A 20273-nucleotide genomic window follows, 5' to 3' on the forward strand; every position below is an offset into this window, starting at 1 on the left:
GTGGCAGCTGTATTTCTTCTGTTATGAAATCTCCCTTCATCTTCTTAAAGATGAAGATAGTTGCCCAATCTGAGGTCTCCAAGTCTGAAAACTCTGCTCTGAGTATTATTTTGCTGTCATGTTTCTGCTGAGGATTTCCTGAACAGAAGTTTATGCTCATGCGCTGTGTGACACAGTACACAGGTGGTCTATTTGTGAAAACTGAATTATATGCTTCTAAGCACTTAGTGAAGTGATTCTACACTGGAAAATCAATCAGATTTCATTCAAAGTGTTGAATTGGCTGCTTAGGGGAAGTATCCAAAGCTTTCTGGATGGATATGAGAGTTATGCTTTAGCTCAGATTGCTGTGGTTGATGTAGGTCATGAAGTGAGCAGTTAAAACAGGAAGACTTCAGAATCTGCTTGTATGAAGTTTCTGCTATCTGGGAAAATTCTGATAGAGCACTTCTAAAATGGACAATCATGAAGCTCAGTAATTTTTAAATGAGTGAGTGGACTTTACACCATGTGAGCAAGCTCATTATAATTTTCTGTGGTTTTAGCTGAAAAAATGTCTCTTGCAGGCTCTCCACTGGTGGCTGATCTTTCAGGAAGGGTGCGGATTTTATCTGGAGGCAGACAGCTGCAGATTTCAATTGCTGAGATCTCTGATGCTGCATCTTACACTTGCATTGCTTCAAATGTAGCTGGAAGTGCAAAGAAAGAATACAGTTTGAAAGTATACGGTAAGTTACCACGAACAATTCTGTTCATAGTTTAACAGTTCTGCAATAGAGTTACATTACTGAAAGTGTTATTAGCACAGTGATATTAAGCTGCAAGATTTTCAGACAGCAATGTCTAGCTATAGGACAATTTAATACATAGAAGAATGTAGAGCAGTTAAAATGTTGGCAGCTTGGACTTGGAGCTTGACTAAGACATTGCATATATCTGTTGAAAGCTCTTGTGACCACCGATGATTACAGAGATGTAACTCCCTTAGGTAATGTAATGTTTCTTGTCACTTAACTGTAGTGATGAAGACAACAAATTGAACATAGATTTCTCTTAGATTTTACTGCTACTTCTGTATTTTGGTCAGGAATAAAAGGAGGTGCTTTTAAACAATCCCATGAAAGAAAATATCTTCAAAGATCCGTAATGAGTTTTAGTGTTTGGGGCAGTCTTTTTGAATTGTTTTTGTTTTCTGTTTACATTTTTAAAACTGTAAGCTACATTTTAGAAAACATTTTTACTTTGTGGAGTGGTGGTGGGGAGGAGGTTATTCATGTCTTCTTTGTCCTGTGGAAAATGCTGTGAGTTGCTGAGTGACCCTAACTGGTTTGTAAGTGGTAACCTGCAATAACTAGTCTTTATTAAAATGTTGATCTGTCAAACTTGATTATTGTTCTGCTCAGAAATAGGTGACCATCCTGAAATGTAGCTTCCAGTTGACTTCTATATTGTCTTTCTTTTTCATTCATAGTTCGACCAACTATATTAAATAGTGGTAGCCACCCATTGGAAGTTGTCGTTACCCAAGGAAATGAAGTTTCCTTGGAGTGCATGGTGCAGGGCATTCCAGAACCATCAATAACATGGATGAAGGATGGCCGTCCACTGGTTAATGGAAGGGACATAGGGATACTTCATGATGGTCGTTTTCTTCAACTAAGAAATACCCAGGTGTCAGACACTGGCCGCTATGTCTGTGTTGCTGCCAATGTGGCAGGGCTATCTGACAGAAAATACGATTTAAATGTTCATGGTGAGTATGTGCAAAATGGGACAGGCATAACAGAAACAAAACAGACATGCAAATTTACCCACAAACAAGCAAGAAATAGTTGTGTAGCTAAATGAGCCACCTATATCTATTGCAAGCTTTACATGTGATGTAGTTTCAATTGCATATCAGCGATGCAGTTTCAACTGCAGTGTTAAAGAAATCTAAATCCAATTTTATAACTCCACAATATTTTAAAATCTTACCTCTGGGTCTGATAGTATCAGTCCATCCCCAGTTGCTCCATCTCCTGAGGAGAAAAACAAGATATGGTAAAATTTCATAGAATATTGGTTGAGTGTCATGGTGGGAAACATTCTGTTGTGGGAGATTAAAAAAAAATCAAGGTTTAACCAAGAACTCCTTGCTCATGGCCACTGCTAGAGGATTTTTCCTGAAGATAAACAGTTTCTCAAGTGTTGGATTATCAGGTTCTCCCATTTTGCACAATCAGAAGAATTTAAAGATGGTACTTCCAACTGTAATTCATCTCCATAATTTGACTTAATGGCATTGATCAGGACATTATCTTGTGGCCACTGTCACGCTTTTGCGTATGATTCGTCAAACAGAATATTTATGTTTTACAGGGATTCTCATTATTGAAAATAAGAGGCCAAAATTATTTACCAGTTTTTGGTTTTGTTTTTTTTATTTGATGCATTTGCTGTATTATCAGACTTCTGGGTAGTAAAGAGAAACTTCAAACCTCCTCAAGCTGCTCAGAGTGCTGGAGGATGTTGGTCAATTCTTGACCCCAGACTTCATGTTTTAAAGTATGAACTGTAGAACTGCAAAACTGCTTCCAAAGTGGAAATATTCTTGGCAAAGAAAAGCTAAATTAGCAATAGTTATTTTAATAAGAATTGTTCTTTCCATTAGAAAAAGCATATAATTCTGTCAGTCTTAGAATTTTCCATAGTGTTTCATTAGATACTGGAAATTATAATTAGTTTAGATGGGCAGAACTACTATAAATGTTATTCACTATGGATCTTAAGCCTTAAAAGTAGTAGAACTAATAGAATTTAATTTAAGTATTTCTATGCCATTACACAGTAAGAAACTGTCATTAATATATAGCACTAAATGTCTCAGTCTTGTTGCACTTTAGTTGCCAAACTCACAAACTTTTGAGATCAAAATTATTTTTTTACTTGTTTTGAAGCATGGCTTCTCTTTATTCTTTTCTGCAGTTCCCCCAAGTATTGCTGGTTACCTGCAGATGCCTGAAAACATCAGCATTGTGGAGAAGAATCCCATCTCTCTGGTTTGTGAAGCTTCAGGAATTCCCTTGCCAACAATAACATGGCTCAAGAATGGATGGCCTGTCACTTTGAATAACTCAGTGCGAATCCTCTCAGGTACAAAAGTTACAGTTATTTAAAAAAAAAAAAAAGAAGAAAGAGGGAAGGGACAAAGGGCCCTCTGTATCTACATTTACAGTGCAAGTGTTTCACATGAAAGAAGGTTTGATTTAATAATCTGTAAAGACAAGGAGAGACAAGAAATAGCTTTTCACTGGGAAGCTTTTCAGTAAATGGGGTCGGATTAACTGGAGTGCTTGATGAAAAGCTAACATAAATGTTTAAAATTGTTACCAAACTTTAGCGTATGGGCCAAAGGCTGGGAGCTGTTTGGACATCCATTAAGCCGTTATTCTGGCTGCTAGCATGTTAGTCTAATCCGTTATTACCAGAGATATATCTGATGGTGACATCTTGCTTTGTCAATACCAGAACATATACTACAATAGCTCTCTCATTTGATTAGTTTTCTCTACCTCTTTGCAGTTATTTTACCTTTTAAAGAGGAAAAATCTTAGAGAGAATGAATATAAATGACAATAAACAAAATACATCTTTCATTTCTGTGGGTCTGTATATAAAAATGAAGGGAAATATTCATGAGCCTCATGAATTTCTGTTCATGAACCTCAGAAATTAATGCGTGTAAATACTTTCTGGCCTTGCAGCTATTTACAGCTAACTGCTGTAAACTGAATCTAACAGCTAACTGAATCTGATCTCCAGAATGTCATCTAATAAAAGTTGCAATTGTATGGTCAGTCAAACACAGGATGCTGCATTAACAAGACTAATCCAGGAGATCTGAAGAAACTTATGATAGTCAAGCAGAGAAACAGATGCAATTCATCAGGGATCTTGATTTTCAAGATTTAACAACCTACATAGAACTAGTTTAGATGCTTTTTTATGAGAGTAGTAGTTGACAGAGATGTCTGAAATATGAGGGTCTTGGTACTTGTTCCTGTAAACCATTTTCCTGCAATACCATATAGAAGTAAGAATACTTGATCGGCTGCTGCAGTGATGTTCAAGCTTCGTGTTTACAACAGAAAATTGAGTTAGTGCTCTTGAGATTACAAACAGAAAATGCATACCAAGCAGGCAACATATTTTGCATTGAATTCACGTGTCTGGGAATCAGCTTTGTGGAGTGCATAGAAGTAATGAAGTATCTGGTTACAACCAAGGTGTGTAGGTGACAATTCAGATTTTCCTTTGATTTTGGGTTTGCTACTCATAGGTAGAAATTTAATGAAAACAAATTTTGAAGAAGTTTCTAATACTCTGACATAGTCGCTGTGTAAAGCCAAACCACCCTACAGCGTGAATACAAGAAAGCTATGAAAGGTGAAGGAGCTGGAAGGTGTTTAGAAGCTCAGCTAAGACTGGATTTGAAGCTGAAATCTTTCAGGATTTTTTTATCAGTGTAGCTGATGAAAAGTGTAGCTTTTTGATCAGGGTAGCTCTTAACGTTACAGGTAGTCCTGTCCTCTACTTTCCTATTTTTACAGATGGCACATGGAAAAAGGAGTAGTGTCTGATTATTATCCAGTATAAATCTGACTATCTGAATTGGTATGCACTCCTTTTTTGCGTGACATTGCCATTAACAAAAATGATGTCTTCTGGGCTTGATTGTTTCTGTCCTGTCTGTTGATTTCTACACCCACACTAATATCACCACCCGGATTACAGAGTCAGGAAGGGTGAGAGACAAAAAGATGTTTATTGTCTCTGAATGTTAGCTGCAGTGGGAGTAGGGAAACAGGCCAGAACTCAGTGTTATGTTTTCCAGCAAACTTTGTGCTTTAAAAAACTGCATTGTGGTGGTAAATTGTTACCAACATGGCATTTAGAACTTTATTAAAAAACAAAGCAGCAACAACAACAACAAAATCTCCCTCTTCAACTAACTAAGGAGGTAAGATGCTTTGCCAAAGCAAGATTTTGGTTCTGTTGATTGAAAACATACTTGGCATTGTAGATGATTTAAATGTGTGGACATGCTGCTGGCAACTTTTAATCTTTTAATTCAGATGCTGATGTTTCCTTCTGATGATGCTTCTTATATATCCTTTAGGGAAAAAAAAAAAAAAAAGGAAAAATAATATCCACCACTGTTTTCCTTGCAGACCATGCACTAAGCTGCACACTAGCTTTAGGAAGGAGAAAAGCTTTAATTAGGTTTTAGGTAAATGTAGAAAATCATATCCTGCCTCAGCACTGAAGCCCTGGGTGTGCTATGGTATGTGATACCAGAGAAAGTTACAGTCTCCTGCAGGCAGAGATCTGCTTCATTTTGCTTGTTATATGGCTTTGTTCAGGGTGTGGATGGGAGAAGGAATTACAGTGCTGCAAAAACTGAGCCTGCAAGAATTGAGCCTTCTGCTGTCTCAGTACTCCTTTCAGCAGGTAGAACTCCTTGGGCAGGGGCACATCCATTAACCAGGTCAGCAGTTTCTTCCTTCAAGGCGTACGATCAGGAACATAATTTCCTGGGATATATCCCAATAATGAGACCCTGTGGATATCCTCAGGCAGGAGATGCATAGTTCAGATATGATGTACTGTGTGGTAATGACTGCTTAATGTGAGAGCTACTAAAGAGAAACTGTGAGAAAGCTGAAGGATGGCCACTTGTTTTCACATTTAAATGCTCACTGGTGTTTGTTTTGCCGTTTTTCTGCCAAAAAGGAAGAAAAGATATTTTGCTATGGAAAAGCATGGATATTCTTGATCTTTTGGTCAAACATAGCTGCAAATCTTCTTCCTTTTAAGCTAGTGTGCCTGTGCAAAGTTTTTCTGACAACAGCTCTGCCACAGTATTAAGAGAAATCTGCTACTTTAAAACATTACAGGTAACCAGTACTGGGGTGGGGAGAGATGCTTATGTCAGGGTAGTTTGGAAGTTGCTGACTAGAAAGAATAGGATGGTCAATGTGAAGCACAGGTCTAAAAGCACTGGGAAATGATAGGAGTAGGAGTAAGGTTAGACCCTTTCTCTTACTCTTTGTTCAGCAAAACAAAGCACATTAAAAATTAAACCACATGAAAAAAAAACAGGTGTAAATTTAAGCAAAACATAAAAGATTAAGAGATAGCACCTACAATTTGGGAGCATGTGTTTGGAGAAGGACTTCAGTGATAGTACTTTTTCTTTGGTTTTTTTCCACTTTCCACTCAGGAGGCAGAACACTCCGTTTGACACATACAAGTGTAGCAGATGAAGGTCAATATACTTGTGTAGTGACCAATGCTGCGGGGGAAGTGAGTAAAGATTTTGCCCTTTCTGTTCTAGGTAAGTATGTGATAATTTTTGTTACAGAAGAAGGGAATCTAGTGTTTACTTTGATAATATTTAAAAAATGATTATGCCAAAATGGATGCCCTTAGGGGGAAAAAAAAAGCTAATTTGATAACATGGTTAGAAAATAGAATTTTAAAGAGAAGTTACCTCTACATGTGAATTTGTTGTTTCTTTTGTTTTTAAAGAGAATATTCTTCAGGCATAATTTGGAATAAGTGGCAGCTACTTGTGTTTTGTGGATGGTTTGTTTTCTTTCTGAAAAGGAGCTATGTCAACAAACTGGCTTCAGTTAGGTTCCTGTTTTAGTCAGAGAAATCTGGGAGATGCCTACAGCTGGACTCCCATCCTCTCTTCAGTTTCTTGTTGCTCATAGCTTCACTGTCCTTTGGGTGTGATGAATGAGGTGAATCAATTTATAAGTGATCTGGAAAAGTGGGGTGTTTGTGTTTTCCTAGTCATGTTAGTTTTCAGCCAGATTAGTTCCCTGCTGGTTTACCACACAGCCTATGAATGCCAGTATTGGTGAAAGGAAGACGAGAATGAGCGGTCAGTGAAATAGTGCTATATCTTTTGGCACGGGCCAGAATTTAAGCTGGTTTGAGTCAAAAGAAAACTGGCCCCAGGAAGCCATATGAAAGTGGCATGATGGTAATAATCTATTGCAACGAAGATGTGAAGGCAAAGCCAAGATGGACAGGAAAATTAAACAGTGGAGCTGGAATTGGTTTTGCAAAATAGAAATCTCAGATCCAGTGGAAACCTTCAGTCAGTAAAGCCTTTGGTATTTTAAGGGTTATAAACCAAGTGTGGTAGTGGGTGAGCCTGCTAACATGTTTAGACAAGTACTGGTACAGCAGGCTCTTTAGATTGCTGTTTAGAGCAATTAATGTGTAATTTTTTTCACAATAATTGTTCTAAAAAAAAAAATCCCAAGAAATACCGCCTTTTTTGTTTCGTAACTATTTGTTATAAAATAGCAGGCCTGATGTAGGTTGTCTTACATTACTGTACATCATTTTCCTTTAGTTTCTTTTCTCTAAGGTGCTGACCCTTATCAGCTTCCCTTGCCTTCCGCTGACTTATGCACATTCAGACTGTGAATGATAACTCACATTCATGTCAGTTCATGTTTATTTGATGAGCTCACGGAAGTGTAAGTCTGGTAGAATGGAAGAGATGGATAAACACTGAAAAGCATTCATTGTTTTACTGTTTTCTTTGGAGGCTTTCAGTGGCAGGGTGTTCTCGAGGGTTCTGGGAATCTATTCCATAGGTTTTGTTTGACTTGAAGAAAAATGCTCAGTGAAGCTGATTGCAAGTGGTCTAAGTGGAAAATTCTATTGTTCAGTCATCTCTTCCCTTCCCTCAGTAATTCCTTTGTCTTTCTAGAGGAAAGTTACTGGAATGTGTCCTGATAGCAACACAGGATATTCATTGGCTCACTGTAAATAGGAACCCTACAGAGACTTACCAGTGTTTCTCTAAATTGTAGGAGGTGCAACAGGACAGCCAGTTTGCATGGAGAGCTTGATGTAATAAGCATAATATTTATATTTGCAAAATGTTTGGTGTGGCTTTGCCATATTTCTGAAATTAACATGTGTTGATATCTTATGATATTATTTTGGGGCCAAAGTGATGAATTGCTCTGTTTGTTTATGAATAGTAACTTTTGGCCTGACTTTAAAGTTCTGAAGTTTATTATTTTAGGTTATATTTATTTCCTCCCATATAATTCATTCACTGGTTGATGCATCTTTGCCTCATTGCGTTTGAACATTAGAACCCATACAAAAGTCTGGTTTGCATTGCTTGTACAGTCGCAGCAGGGAATTTGATTATAATTGCATCACAAGCTGGTAAGAGTGCCAGTACTGGCAGCATCTTCCTTCCTGAATGCTAAATTCTACTAACGCACATCTCACCATGTGTCCTGCTCAGAGGCCAACTTTTTAGCCATACGGAAGCAGTATCTTTGCCGCTCCAGTCAAGTGAGATGCAGACCTCTTTTTTTTTTTTTTTGATTTTGCACTGTAGTTTGTACACTTCATTAGTATCTAAATCTGCTGTAGCAACATTTTTCTCTGTGGAAATGAATTCTTCATATTAACATAATCCTTATTTTCATAAAACTTGCTTCCAGTTTAGTTATAGATCACAAATAAGCTGCTGAATAAATTTTAATACCTTCTTTTTAGGTCTTCTACCTAGGCTGAGTTTGCGTTTTGTAGGCTTATTAAAGGGTAGTATCTGGCTCCCTAGTCACACATTTTGTTACTAAACTTTCAAAAATCTCTTGGACATTAGGTATCATTCTTACAGCTATAGGCCTCCTTTTCAACCTGTTTATTCCATGCCTACTCTGATTTGTGATGCCATTTTATTTTGGCCTGAATCTGCTTTGAAATAAGTAGTTGATTGGATCTCTTTACCACTTTAACACATTCATAATCTGGCCTTTCTAATCCAAAAATACATGAGTCTGTGTAGTCCTGTTGACTAAGATTATTTGAAAACACATCATCAAGTAGTCAGCCTTACAGTAAGAAGTAAGAGTTTTATTGTATTGAGTTAACAATTTGGGGTGTGGTTGGGCATTTTAGGGGTATTTTTTTGTCTTCTGTTTCATAGAGAGACATAATCTGTATCGCTGCAAGATACCTTTAGACCTATATAGTTTGCTCATTTGCATATGAAATTGTCTGTATTTGCATAAAATACATGTATGCTTTTAAACAACATCCATTTTTTGGTAATGTATTGTATTTCAGAGCATGCTGGTAAGGAAAAAATAAACAGCATGTTATGTAAATAGGCAAGTTGACTCTTTTTTATAAACCTGTTGGAAAACAAGCAATATGGTAACAACTCTTTAAGTACATGGTTTTGAACAGATAAATCACTTGCTGCTTAATATGTATGACAGAATTTTTTTACAAACTCAAAAAACTTTCTAGTGCGTAAAATCACCAACAAGTGCTCGTCATCTTTGCCCTACTGTGCATACTCAGAAATATTGCCCTACAGAAGATATTCCTCAGCACCCTGAGTATCTCTCTGGCTCTGAAAATTAAGTGAGGTGAATGCTTTATGGGCCTTTGGTCCTTTCTTGCCTTTTGCATGTGCTAGCATGGTTAAGAGGTGCATATATGTTGTCTAGCAGGTTAGTTCTACAATGTCTCACACCTGGACCTGTTTCTGGTAGATCTGAGCCATTCACAGACTGATGTGATTAAGGGAAGCATACACTGAGATACTGTCATTACTGTATTTAGAATCATAGTATCATAGAACAGTTGGGGTTGGAAAGGACCTTAAGATCATCTAGTTCCAATTGGTTGCAAGTAATATTTGCCGATGTTGTTGTCTTGTCTGTTTGCAGTGCCTCCAGGGATTATGGGTGAAAATAAATTGGAAGATGTGAAAGTAAAAGAGAATCACAGAGTTACCCTAACATGTGAAGTGATAGGTAATAGTATACAATATTACTTATGAAACCCATGGTGTCAATCATCATTTATTCTGAACAGCATGTTTTTAATGGAAATTATGGTTCAGTGGAATTTCAAAATTTCAGATTTAACCATGGTGCTTATAGCAGGACTAAGGTCTCCTCCTTATAAATGTTACATAAAATGTAACATTTGCTGTGATATTTCTTCTCAAAGGCTGGTGGAATTTAAGAGGAGGTGTATATTACTTCAAGAGGTTCAATAGAGTGCATATTCCAAAATGTTTCTCTAAAGGATGTATTTTTAAAGGATATCTGAAATAGCTTTTTTTGTTTGTTTGTTTGTTTGGAAATGGCTATGCCACAACTAATATTTGTGATATTCTTTACTCTGTTAAGGGAACCCTGTACCACAGATCACCTGGATAAAGGATGGGCAATCTTTGACTGAGGATGAGAATCACAGGTTTCTGTCCAGTGGCCGTTTCCTGCAAATCACCAATGCTCAAATCACTGACACAGGGAGATACACATGTATTGCATCCAATACAGCTGGAGAGAAGAGCAAAAGTTACAGTCTTAATGTACTTGGTAAGACAGCTGGGCTGGCTCTTGCAGAGAAAATATTAATCTTGGGAAAAAGCAGATAATCACATTGGAATTTTGTAGTACTTTAATTACAGCAATGTGTAAGCTGCCTGTCTACAATTAAAATTTTATAGCTTAGTAAATTACAAATAATAGCAGTTCAACATAAACAGCAGTTCTTTGCTTTAGAGAATATAGAGCTAGAAAATGTGGAACTATGACAGAACTCGTCTGAATGGAATAAGCAGGACAGTACATTGGCTTATTGTGATTCAAGAAAGAAGTATCTGAGAGCACTTCAGGTTGTGATCTCTTCATAAAAGCTGAAAGCATCTGCAGTTCTGTTGGGATGCTTTTTTTTTGCACGATGGTTATTGCATAACCACATATAAACAATGGTGAGTTTGTTTACCACATCCTCATTTCCTAGGATCATGCCTCCTACCAATCTGCTGCTCACAGGATCATCAAGCAGTGGGTCTGCCAGCTGCTGCGCAAGAAGAGATGGCTGGCTTCCTGGTGACCTGTGTTTGACAAAGGCTTAGGGTGGACGATTCCACTGACATGGGCCAATTGTTGACTTCAGGACAAAAGATAAAATCAGATGAATGTTGTCTCATTCTGGGTTTCAGCACGTCTCATAGGAATGCCTCCCAGCTATTTAAGGCTGCAACCAGATTCCTAGACTGAACAGGGAAAAGAAAATTGGCTTTTCACAGAGGTCCTTCTTCTGGTTAATGATTTTGTTGTTCCTAGTGTCTCCAACCATTGTGGGTGCAGACAACCATGGAAATGCAGAAGATGTCACTGTTATCCTCAACAGCCCAACATCACTGGTTTGTGAGGCTTACTCTTATCCTCCAGCAATGATCACCTGGCTGAAAGATGGTAATCCTTTAGAATCAAACAGAAATATCCGTATTTTGCCAGGTAAATGTTTAGTTGTCATTGAGAAATAATACTTTTTCTTTCTTATTGTTCAGTTTCCTGTTACAGATTTAAAAGGAAAAAAATCAAAGAATGTATTTCTATTAAGCATTGTTTGTACTTTTGTAGCATTTAGTAAAATTCCATTTTTCTAGATTATTAGTAGCTTGCCATTTTTAATTTGTGAAGTGACTCTTACCTAGCACATCTATGGAGGTGGAAAACAGGAGCAATCTTCACTCATAACACTGAAGCCATGTACATGAAAAAGAAAGCATTGTTAACTGCAAGTGTTCAGAAAAAGAATAAGTTGGTATTGATAGCAAGGAATTGAATAGTAATTCAATTGCATTTCTAGGAACGCAGTCTAAAAAGAGCTGCAGCCAAGTCAAATAGTGACTCACCTCTGAGAATTCAGGCTGTATAAATCATAAGTCGGTACTATGGGAAGGAAATTGATGGATTTCAAAGTTGTAGAGGCCACCTGGACTCTTAAATCCTACCAATTCTTGCATATTTGCAACTCTGACATTGTGGCTGTTGCTTCTGTCCATTCTTCAGAAGGAGTTAAGGGCCTCTTTCATAGGAAGAACTGCACTGAAACAGAAAGGCAATTCAGGAGCTCACATACCCTCCATATGTTGAATAAAGTCCTCTTGCTAAATCTTACTGATTATGCCTCCTTTCCCTTTTTCTGTGAAAGAAATGTGCAGAACCCCAAATCACTTAATTCTGTCTAAATATCTTTAAGAAATTTCTTGCAGAGAACTTTGTTAACAAATTTTCTGAGAATCCGTAAGCAACAGGATTTGTGATCCAAAGCACTCCTGCAAATTATGCACACATTTATTACACAGTATACGGGCCAGTCAGGTTTTTATGATTATCTAAAAGCAGAATTTGGACCAAAGGGTTGAAAATATGCTGCAGAAACTATTTAAATAATTGGAAATCAGGAGTAAACGTAGAACTTTTTAAAGAATTATGTCTTTTGGCAGGTGGTCGAACTCTTCAGATTTTAAATGCACAAGAGTACAATGCTGGAAGATACACCTGCATAGCCACAAATGAGGCAGGAGAAACTTTGAAGCACTATGAAGTGAAAGTCTACAGTATGTAAATACTTCCCAATAATATTTTTTTTTCATTCCTCCATTTTTTATGCCTTTGCATAAAAGTTAAGTGTTACTTATCCTGATGAATACACAGATTTCTGTTAGTAGCTTTACTTAGCAAACATCCGCAATAGCTCATGGCATTCCTTGAGGAAGGATAACAGAATAGTTTGCTGTTGCATCCTTCACAAATGCTGCTGTTGGGAGAAAAATCTTAGTACCTCCCAGGTGAAGACATTTAAGAAACACTGAACTCCAGTTTCTTCTGAAATGCTTTTTTGGTAATGATTTTCAAATCAGATACGTACAACACAGTGAGAGATGTGAGTGGAGAATCTTGTGAGCAAAGAAACTATTTTAGAAAAAGGGGAGAGGCGGGGATCCATAACATCCAATGGGAAACTTTCTTGAGTAAGGTAAAACCAGAGGATACTAATTGAATAACCTTCCATGAAACACCATATGCACAAAAGCTTTCTTATTCAAGGTTTCGTGTCAGCACATTGTCCTTTGAGTATTTGTGCCTAATGCTCTATTTTAATGCACAAACTCTTCATTATGGGCTCAGTCAAGCATGATTTTTCATCTTTTTTAATTTTCTAGTCTGAACTGCAATTTGGTTTACTACCTCACAGTGACTGTGTTGTCATTTTAATGACACTAATTCCCTAATAAGTCCCCTTTGGATTCAGAATAATGAGAAGATGACAAAAGAGATCATTACTGAAGTACGGCTATCTAGCAACATAAAGCCCTGCACTTCCAAATGCCACTACAACTGTCAGTTATTGTGCTGCTGTAACCGTTACGGAGAATTTAAAATGTTCAATTGAAAAAAGGAATGGAAAATGCTTTGAAAGCATTTAAAAGATATTACGATACCAGGGTGGGGGTAGCTAAAGAATTCTGAAATATTATGGTTTTGTTCTGATTCAGAAGGAAGCAAGATTTTGCAACACTGGTATTTCAATGGAATGGAAATACTGAGTTTTGACTAGCTACTCTAAGTGTGGACTTCAGTTCAAACATGTGTTCCTGAGAATACTCGTTTCCATTAAAATGCTTTTCAATGATTGCATTACACTGAACTTCATAGAATTCAAGCCAAACACATAATAAAGTTCTATAGTTGGGTAAGGCTATAGTTAGGTTTCCATGTCTAAAACTGTTAAGTACAGTTTTATATATTTTATATATAATAAATATAGCAGAAATAGTTTGAAATACACACATATGTATATGCATGTTAAAAAAAAAAATCAGCTACGGGGAAGAGGCAGGCTACAGAGTAATGCACTTGCTTTCCCTGAGGTTATCATCCAGGTTTTCCCTTTGTCCAGTTAAATGTGAAATGCCACCTAAGGCATTAAGTCAGAAAAATCACGATTGCTCTCTTTGGTTTTGCGCAGTTCCGCCAGCCATTAACAAGGGGGATATCTCAGGGATGGGTCTGTCCCCTAAGGAAGTGAAGATCAAAATAAACCACAGCCTTACTCTGGAGTGTGAAGTTCACGCCATTCCTGCTGCTGCCATCAGCTGGTACAAGGATGGACAGGCCAGTCACAAACCTAATTCCTTCTAATGGGCAGATTTTGTACAGAAACAACTGCATAATCACTATCACTACTAAGGAACGTTCACACAGCCTAACAGGTTCATTTGCAGTGCTGAAGTCAGCAGGAAATCATCTTCCCACTGTCATTCAGGCATGACCACCTGTCACACATCTTAGGATGCTTGCTGTTGGCCAGACCTCTGCAAATTGACACCCTTGTTTTTTTTTGTGGGTGCTTGGCAGTGCTACTGAGACATCAGTTTCCAGGGCATGTTACCGGCTTGTACTTTAAAGAGGGGGGCCCTGCCCAGTAGTAGCCATGATATGACCACATGTCCCTTTGCTGTTGTGTAAAGTCCCCAAAGGTCATGTTAAAGGATGGCCTCGTGCTTGGTTCTATTAAGTGCTGCCCTTGCAGAAGTTGCAGAGAGCTTCCCGCTTGGTTCTGGCAGAGCTCCCGAAGCCACAAAGGCATCTGGATCCTCTGGGAGGGGGAATGAGGTGTGGTTCATGCCACACACAGTCTTCACAAAAACATTGGTCTGGAGAAGTTTGGAAGGACAATGCCACAGTACAGATGTGCATTTTACTTGGGGCTGGCTATAAATAAAACAGAAACTGTGCAACTCCTTTGTAAGAAATAAGACTATAAACTCTTGCTCTGACTGTTCTTGGTAGGGCACTTGCAGTGTGGCAGGCTGCTGCACCCCTCCAGCTGGAGTAGCTCCTGCCAGATTTACAAAGCATGTCTGTCTGTTTTGAGCATATGCTGTAGTTCTTGGATATCCTGGGGGTACTGAATGTATTGCCAGTGAAAAATTATGCTGGGAGTAGTTGAGAGGTCCCCAAAGATAGATAGTGGCTATAAGCAGCTTGCTGCCACTGTCAGAGCAGCAGCTTTTTCTTAGGGTGCCCCCAGGTAAATGGCTTTCAGTCTAAACTAATTGTCCCCTGCAGGCCAGGAGTTCAGTGTGGACTGTCTAATGTGTTGTGTTTTCATCGAGAGGTACAGATTGCAGTAGTGTAGTCTCTACTGTCATGTGTGATGTAAATTCTAGGGACAGTAACATCTAATCCTGTGTATCTCTTCATTGCTGCTGCATCCATTTTATGTTTACACTGTGCCTGTAAGGGGCTACAGATCCAAGTGGCTGTGTGGCTGTAGAGTGAATTAGATTGAGTTGTCCACCTCGTACAGAAAAGTATATGGTAGTTTTACATGTGTAGATTTTCCATCAGCTCATCTACTTAGCCAGTGAGTTCAGGGAATTAAATTAGCCTGGTTTAAACAGATGTCACAAGAGCCCTTGTCTGATGGGGATGGCATTGCTCCTTTACACAGCAGCTTGCATCTGGGGTTATGAATGATGTAAAACCACATTCTCTTAGGAGACCAGCTACCAAGATCAGAAAGGTGAAGATACAGAGTTTCTGGCAACCATGTAAAGAAAACTATCTCCAGAAACCTGGAGCTTGATCAAGTCTACTCAGGGAGAAAAAGCATTTGGTGTGAGGGAAAGAGGAACAGATGAGAGGAGAGCTGGGCTTCACCACCTGTGGCCAAGGCTGCCACCCCAGGAGACGTGGCTTAGTACTGTCTTCTAAAGTAGTGACCCTCAGTAATCTGATGTCCTAAGCGACTGCCTTTTTTTGCATAGATCAAAAGCAGGCCTTGCCAGAAGCATTAACAGAAATTGAAGGATGCTCTGTTGTTAGTGATATCAAAGCAGATGAAATACCAAATTCTTACTCCTAGTATACTGTCTTAGGAAGGATTTTAAAACAACCTAAATTTGACTCAAAGAGAGATAACATCATATTACTTCTATGAATGTGGCTATTTCTAGTGTATATTTAGCCAAGTATTAATTTCCATGTAAAATTACATTACAGCCACTTAAACCAGATGATCATGTCATTATCCAAGCTAGTGGCCACACTCTGCAGATTAAGGAGGCTCAAGTGTCAGACACTGGTCGTTATACTTGTCTGGCATCCAACATTGCTGGAGAAGATGAAGTGGAATTTGATGTAAATATACAAGGTAAGCAGAATTCAGATAATAGAATTCTTCTGGTAGCCTCCTTTTCTGATGTTCTGCAATGCTGGAATTTTTATAGTTTTACACCTCTACACCTGTATCCTTTACACCTGCCTGGTCTAATCCAATGCTTTTGTGTTTTGTGTGATTTCTATTTCATATGTATTTTGCTCATCTTTTAGAAATGCAGTATTTGGTTATTCTTTCTATTTTGTGACATACGCAGTGTTTTGGAAGTCAGTAGAATGACATGATAACTCTCATCTTCATCTAAATGACTCAAAGAAGTTTTTAAGTTAGCATAAGCCAAGACATCATATTGTATTTGTCTGCATTGAGTAGTACTTAGAGGTCACAGACATAATCATTTTTTTTGGTCTACACACTATGTGTAAATATAAAAATCATTAGTAATTTATGAACATTTACAGAAAGAACTTGAGTGAAAGCAGATAGCTTGCTGTTTAAGTATTATTCCTGATTAATACTCTCTGTGCTTTGTTACCGGGTCTTCTTACACTTATTTTTTAGTCTTCAGTAGATATTCAGTAGATTGTTCAATTTTTCATTCTGACAAAACCAACTAGAGTTTTCCAGTGTAATATAAATTGGAGGAGAGGGGTTAATTTAATACACTTATTTTTTTATTGCTGCTACTTAACAATCACAGTATCTTTTAATTTATTGGCTTTTAAACTAGTTATTTCTGCTGTAAAATTCTAACACTTTTCCCCCTTGGTTGTAGTTCCCCCTAGTTTCCGAAAGCATTACAAGGAATGGGAAGCTGGTAACACGGTAGATACAGGAAGAAGTGGAGAAAGTAAAGATGTGATTGTTAACAATCCCCTTTCGCTGTACTGTGAGACCAATGCTGTTCCTCCTCCAGTTCTTACATGGTATAAGGATGGCAATCCTCTGAGCTCTACTGATAAAATATTAATCTTACCAGGTGAGTATTGAAATGTCACTATCTGACACTAAGAAATGGCATTAGTGCTAGTATTTGTGTAGTAATAATGAACTGTTCCACTTCAAAACACTGCCTTAATATTCTTTTCAGAATTTGAGTTTTTGCTGTCTGTTGCCCATCTGTTGGGAGACCTATGACAGCCATTCCCAAAATGTATTCCTTATTAGGTCCTCTCTCTGAAGCTGTTTACATGGCTATGCTTTAAATGAAGAACAGTGGAGAGTACCTATAGGCTTCAGAAGTAGATTTTCCCAGTTTGGAACAGGTTTACTGAAATATTCTGTGTTTATATTTCCTTCTGCCTATTAGTTCTCTGTCACCTTGCTGAAAAATATTTATGGTTTCGATTGAAGGATGTCTGGCTGCATGTTGCTGGGTGGAAATGAATGTTATTGCTTTATGTGGAATTAATTACCCTTTTCTAACATTTCAGTATGAACATTGTTGAATTCCAAGTATCTGCCAGTAGAAAAAGTAGTTCGGAAATGAAGTCTTTAGTTACTTATAATTCAGAACAAATGCTGACCATTCACAAATTTGCTTGCTCAGGTCTCCAGTGAAATGTGGTGTGAAAATGATGGAAACTGCTTGGTGCTGCATTTAAATCCTGAATTTGTTTTCCTTCCAGGAGGCCGAGTGTTGCAGATTCCACGGGCACAGGCTGAAGATGCTGGGAGATACATGTGTGTGGCAGTAAATGAAGCTGGGGAGGATTCCATTCATTATGATGTCCACGTGCTCTGTGAGCTTTCCTGCTTTTGTTTTTCTTTTTTAATGCCAAAATGAGTTCTGTGTAAACTAATGAAGCATTATGGTCCAGGTTTACTTAATTTTTAAAAAGGTTTATAAATATTTTTAAACTATAAGATTAATGCTTTTATATAAGGTGTTAGAGTTTTGTAGAAGCATACAGAATTGAATGAAAATAGTATTAATGTTGTTAGTTTAGTAAGTTTTTAGGTTATTGCTATTGGAATTCAGTTGCATTACCCCATCACACTTCACCAAAAAAGAAAAGTATAGGTAGAAATCCAGGTTTTATTTTGCTATCTCTTGGTCCCTAATCAATTTCCAATTCAAAATTCTGACATACTAGATTCTTCTCTCTCCTTATTTTGGTCATCATTTTCTAAAATATCTGCAAAACTCCCAAAGGCTTAAGGAAATCAGTGATATAGATCAACTATTGAATGCCTGCAGGGTCCATATCCTATTAACTGTTTACAAACATTGCACAGAAAGCTTTTGTACACTGCTTGTATTGTCTGTTGATGTACTCAAGGTTTTTGCCTTGGGAAACTCTTATTTCTTGACTTCTATTTCTGATACCACTAAAAGGACTGATTTATTGTTAGGAAGGGGTCCTGCCTTGGAAATCCTCTTTTGTTCTGACTTCAAAGAACATGATGGACTAACTGGAAAATGAACTTTCACATCTTCTTCATTATGGCTTCTGTGTAGAAGTGTAGTTTTCCTCCAGTCCTTTGAATTATATTGATTTGTTCTAGCTGAACTACTTTCGGGATGTTATTATCTCTCACTGTATCACTGAAAATTTCACTACTTTCTGTTAAAATCCCAATCTAAAAGATTGGTCTGTAATCTTAAGAAACAAACCAAAATAAATGAAAAACAAAAAACAAAATAAATCTCAAAACCCACAACCAAAGACACCAAGAGGTACTAAGTCACATTATTCATATCACATTTTGCTGTCTTGTAGTACCACCATCCATCAATGGAGCTGATAGTGATCTGCCTGAAGAGGTGACTGTTCTTGTGAACAAGGTTGCAGTGATGGACTGTCTTGCAAGTGGCAACCCTTCTCCAAGTATTACCTGGCAAAAGGATGGCCACCTCGTAGCAGAAGACAACAAATATGCATTTTTGTCCAATGGAAGGAGGTTACAGGTAACTGTTACTGAAAACCTCAATTTTAGCAGCATGAACATTGTACATAAACTGTTTAGGTTTTCTGAGTATGCAGCTTTGAACTTTTTCTTCTACAAGGTGCTGCAAACCTAAGGAAATTTTGTCTCTTGTTCCTATCCCTCAGCTGCTGCTTCTCACTCCTGTGTAATTCCTTCAGTTGTGTTGACCCAATTGTTTGTGAGGTCATCCTGTGAACAGCATCAGTGAGATCACTCAGTTTAAAGTAATGTTGAATGTTGTGGAGAACATTCCCTGAGAGAATTTAATGATTATGAAATGCAGTGTTTTGGTTTGTTTTAAGAAAACTGTGTATTCTGAAGAACTCCCCCTTCTATCAATGAATGAAATTGGATGAAACTGTTAAAACAGTTCTGAGCTCAATTCTCTCTATTTGATTCTTTGACAGTAGGTTGTCTTACAGATTAGACCAACAACTGGTTGTTTTGGTTTTTTTTTAATTCCCCTTAGATTCTGAATTCCCAAATAACAGATACTGGCAGATATGTCTGCATTGTGGAAAACATAGCTGGAAGCGCCAAGAAGTATTTTAACTTAAATGTTTATGGTAAGTAATAATTTTCTGATTGCCATCTTTCAAATGATAGTTTAGCTTGACTGTGTTAATTCTAGCAGATTTCTCAGCGACATACTTAGCTTTTTGCATCTAAGTCATCTTCTTGGGTGTAATGGAGATTCTGACATACTAGAAAACAAAAATAAAGCATGTTGGCAACATATGGCTTTCGATACTATATGGTTTTAGTTCTTTCTATGTATTCCACATAGACAAATTATTGAAGGAACCTTGTGTAGTGGCTGTGTGTGTACACTGTGTACAGGCTGCAAAGTCCTGTAATCATGAATTACAAACAGGTTGCATTATAGCATATTTTGATATGTTCATAAAATGCTTTTTCCAAGAAAATTTATTAGAAAACATTAAACAAAGAGATATTGCATTGTAGAAGCTTACCTTTTAAAAATCTGCCTTTTTTAGATTCCTTTCTATTCTCTATTTTTGCTTTGTTATGAAGTTAGAATAGGGCTAAAATAAATTTTGGCCTTTGTCATCACAAGTCTAACCCAAATACAGTAAAGAAATCAAGACATATTCCACTGTTAAAAAATAGCCTCTCTACCACCTTCCGTAACTCTCCTAATTAACTTTTCTGAGTGAAACCAAACTTCCCCTTTTATTTCTGCCTACTCTTCATGGCACCACTTTCAATTTTTCGTTCTGAATTGAAGATCAAATAAGCATTACTCAGCATCATCTGCACCGTTACATCTTAGAAGCTGTCAAGGA

General features: G+C 37.6%; 1 protein-coding gene across 6 annotated transcripts in view; it reads left to right on the top strand.

Annotated features, from left to right (window-relative positions):
* HMCN1 (hemicentin 1) overlaps positions 1 to 20273 on the top strand; it is a 190942-nt gene that overhangs the window by 123207 nt on the left and 47462 nt on the right. For 5 of the 6 annotated variants that reach the window (XM_061452120.1, XM_061452121.1, XM_061452117.1 and 2 more), the window contains 14 exons: positions 567 to 728; positions 1472 to 1753; positions 2968 to 3135; positions 6266 to 6379; positions 9771 to 9857; positions 10239 to 10430; positions 11184 to 11357; positions 12353 to 12466; positions 13879 to 14024; positions 15918 to 16068; positions 16811 to 17014; positions 17664 to 17777; positions 18759 to 18946; positions 19436 to 19532. In XM_061452120.1, coding sequence (XP_061308104.1) covers positions 567 to 728; positions 1472 to 1753; positions 2968 to 3135; positions 6266 to 6379; positions 9771 to 9857; positions 10239 to 10430; positions 11184 to 11357; positions 12353 to 12466; positions 13879 to 14024; positions 15918 to 16068; positions 16811 to 17014; positions 17664 to 17777; positions 18759 to 18946; positions 19436 to 19532 — 2193 coding nt within the window. The remainder of the gene's footprint in view (positions 1 to 566; positions 729 to 1471; positions 1754 to 2967; positions 3136 to 6265; positions 6380 to 9770; positions 9858 to 10238; positions 10431 to 11183; positions 11358 to 12352; positions 12467 to 13878; positions 14025 to 15917; positions 16069 to 16810; positions 17015 to 17663; positions 17778 to 18758; positions 18947 to 19435; positions 19533 to 20273) is intronic. The other variant, XM_061452119.1, reaches the window with a different exon arrangement.

Source organism: Pezoporus flaviventris, unplaced genomic scaffold (genome assembly GCF_033815535.1).
Source record: "Pezoporus flaviventris isolate CSIRO_AGI_PZ_B2104156 unplaced genomic scaffold, CSIRO_AGI_Pfla_v1 ptg000013l, whole genome shotgun sequence".
Taxonomy (NCBI): Eukaryota; Metazoa; Chordata; class Aves; order Psittaciformes; family Psittacidae; genus Pezoporus; species Pezoporus flaviventris.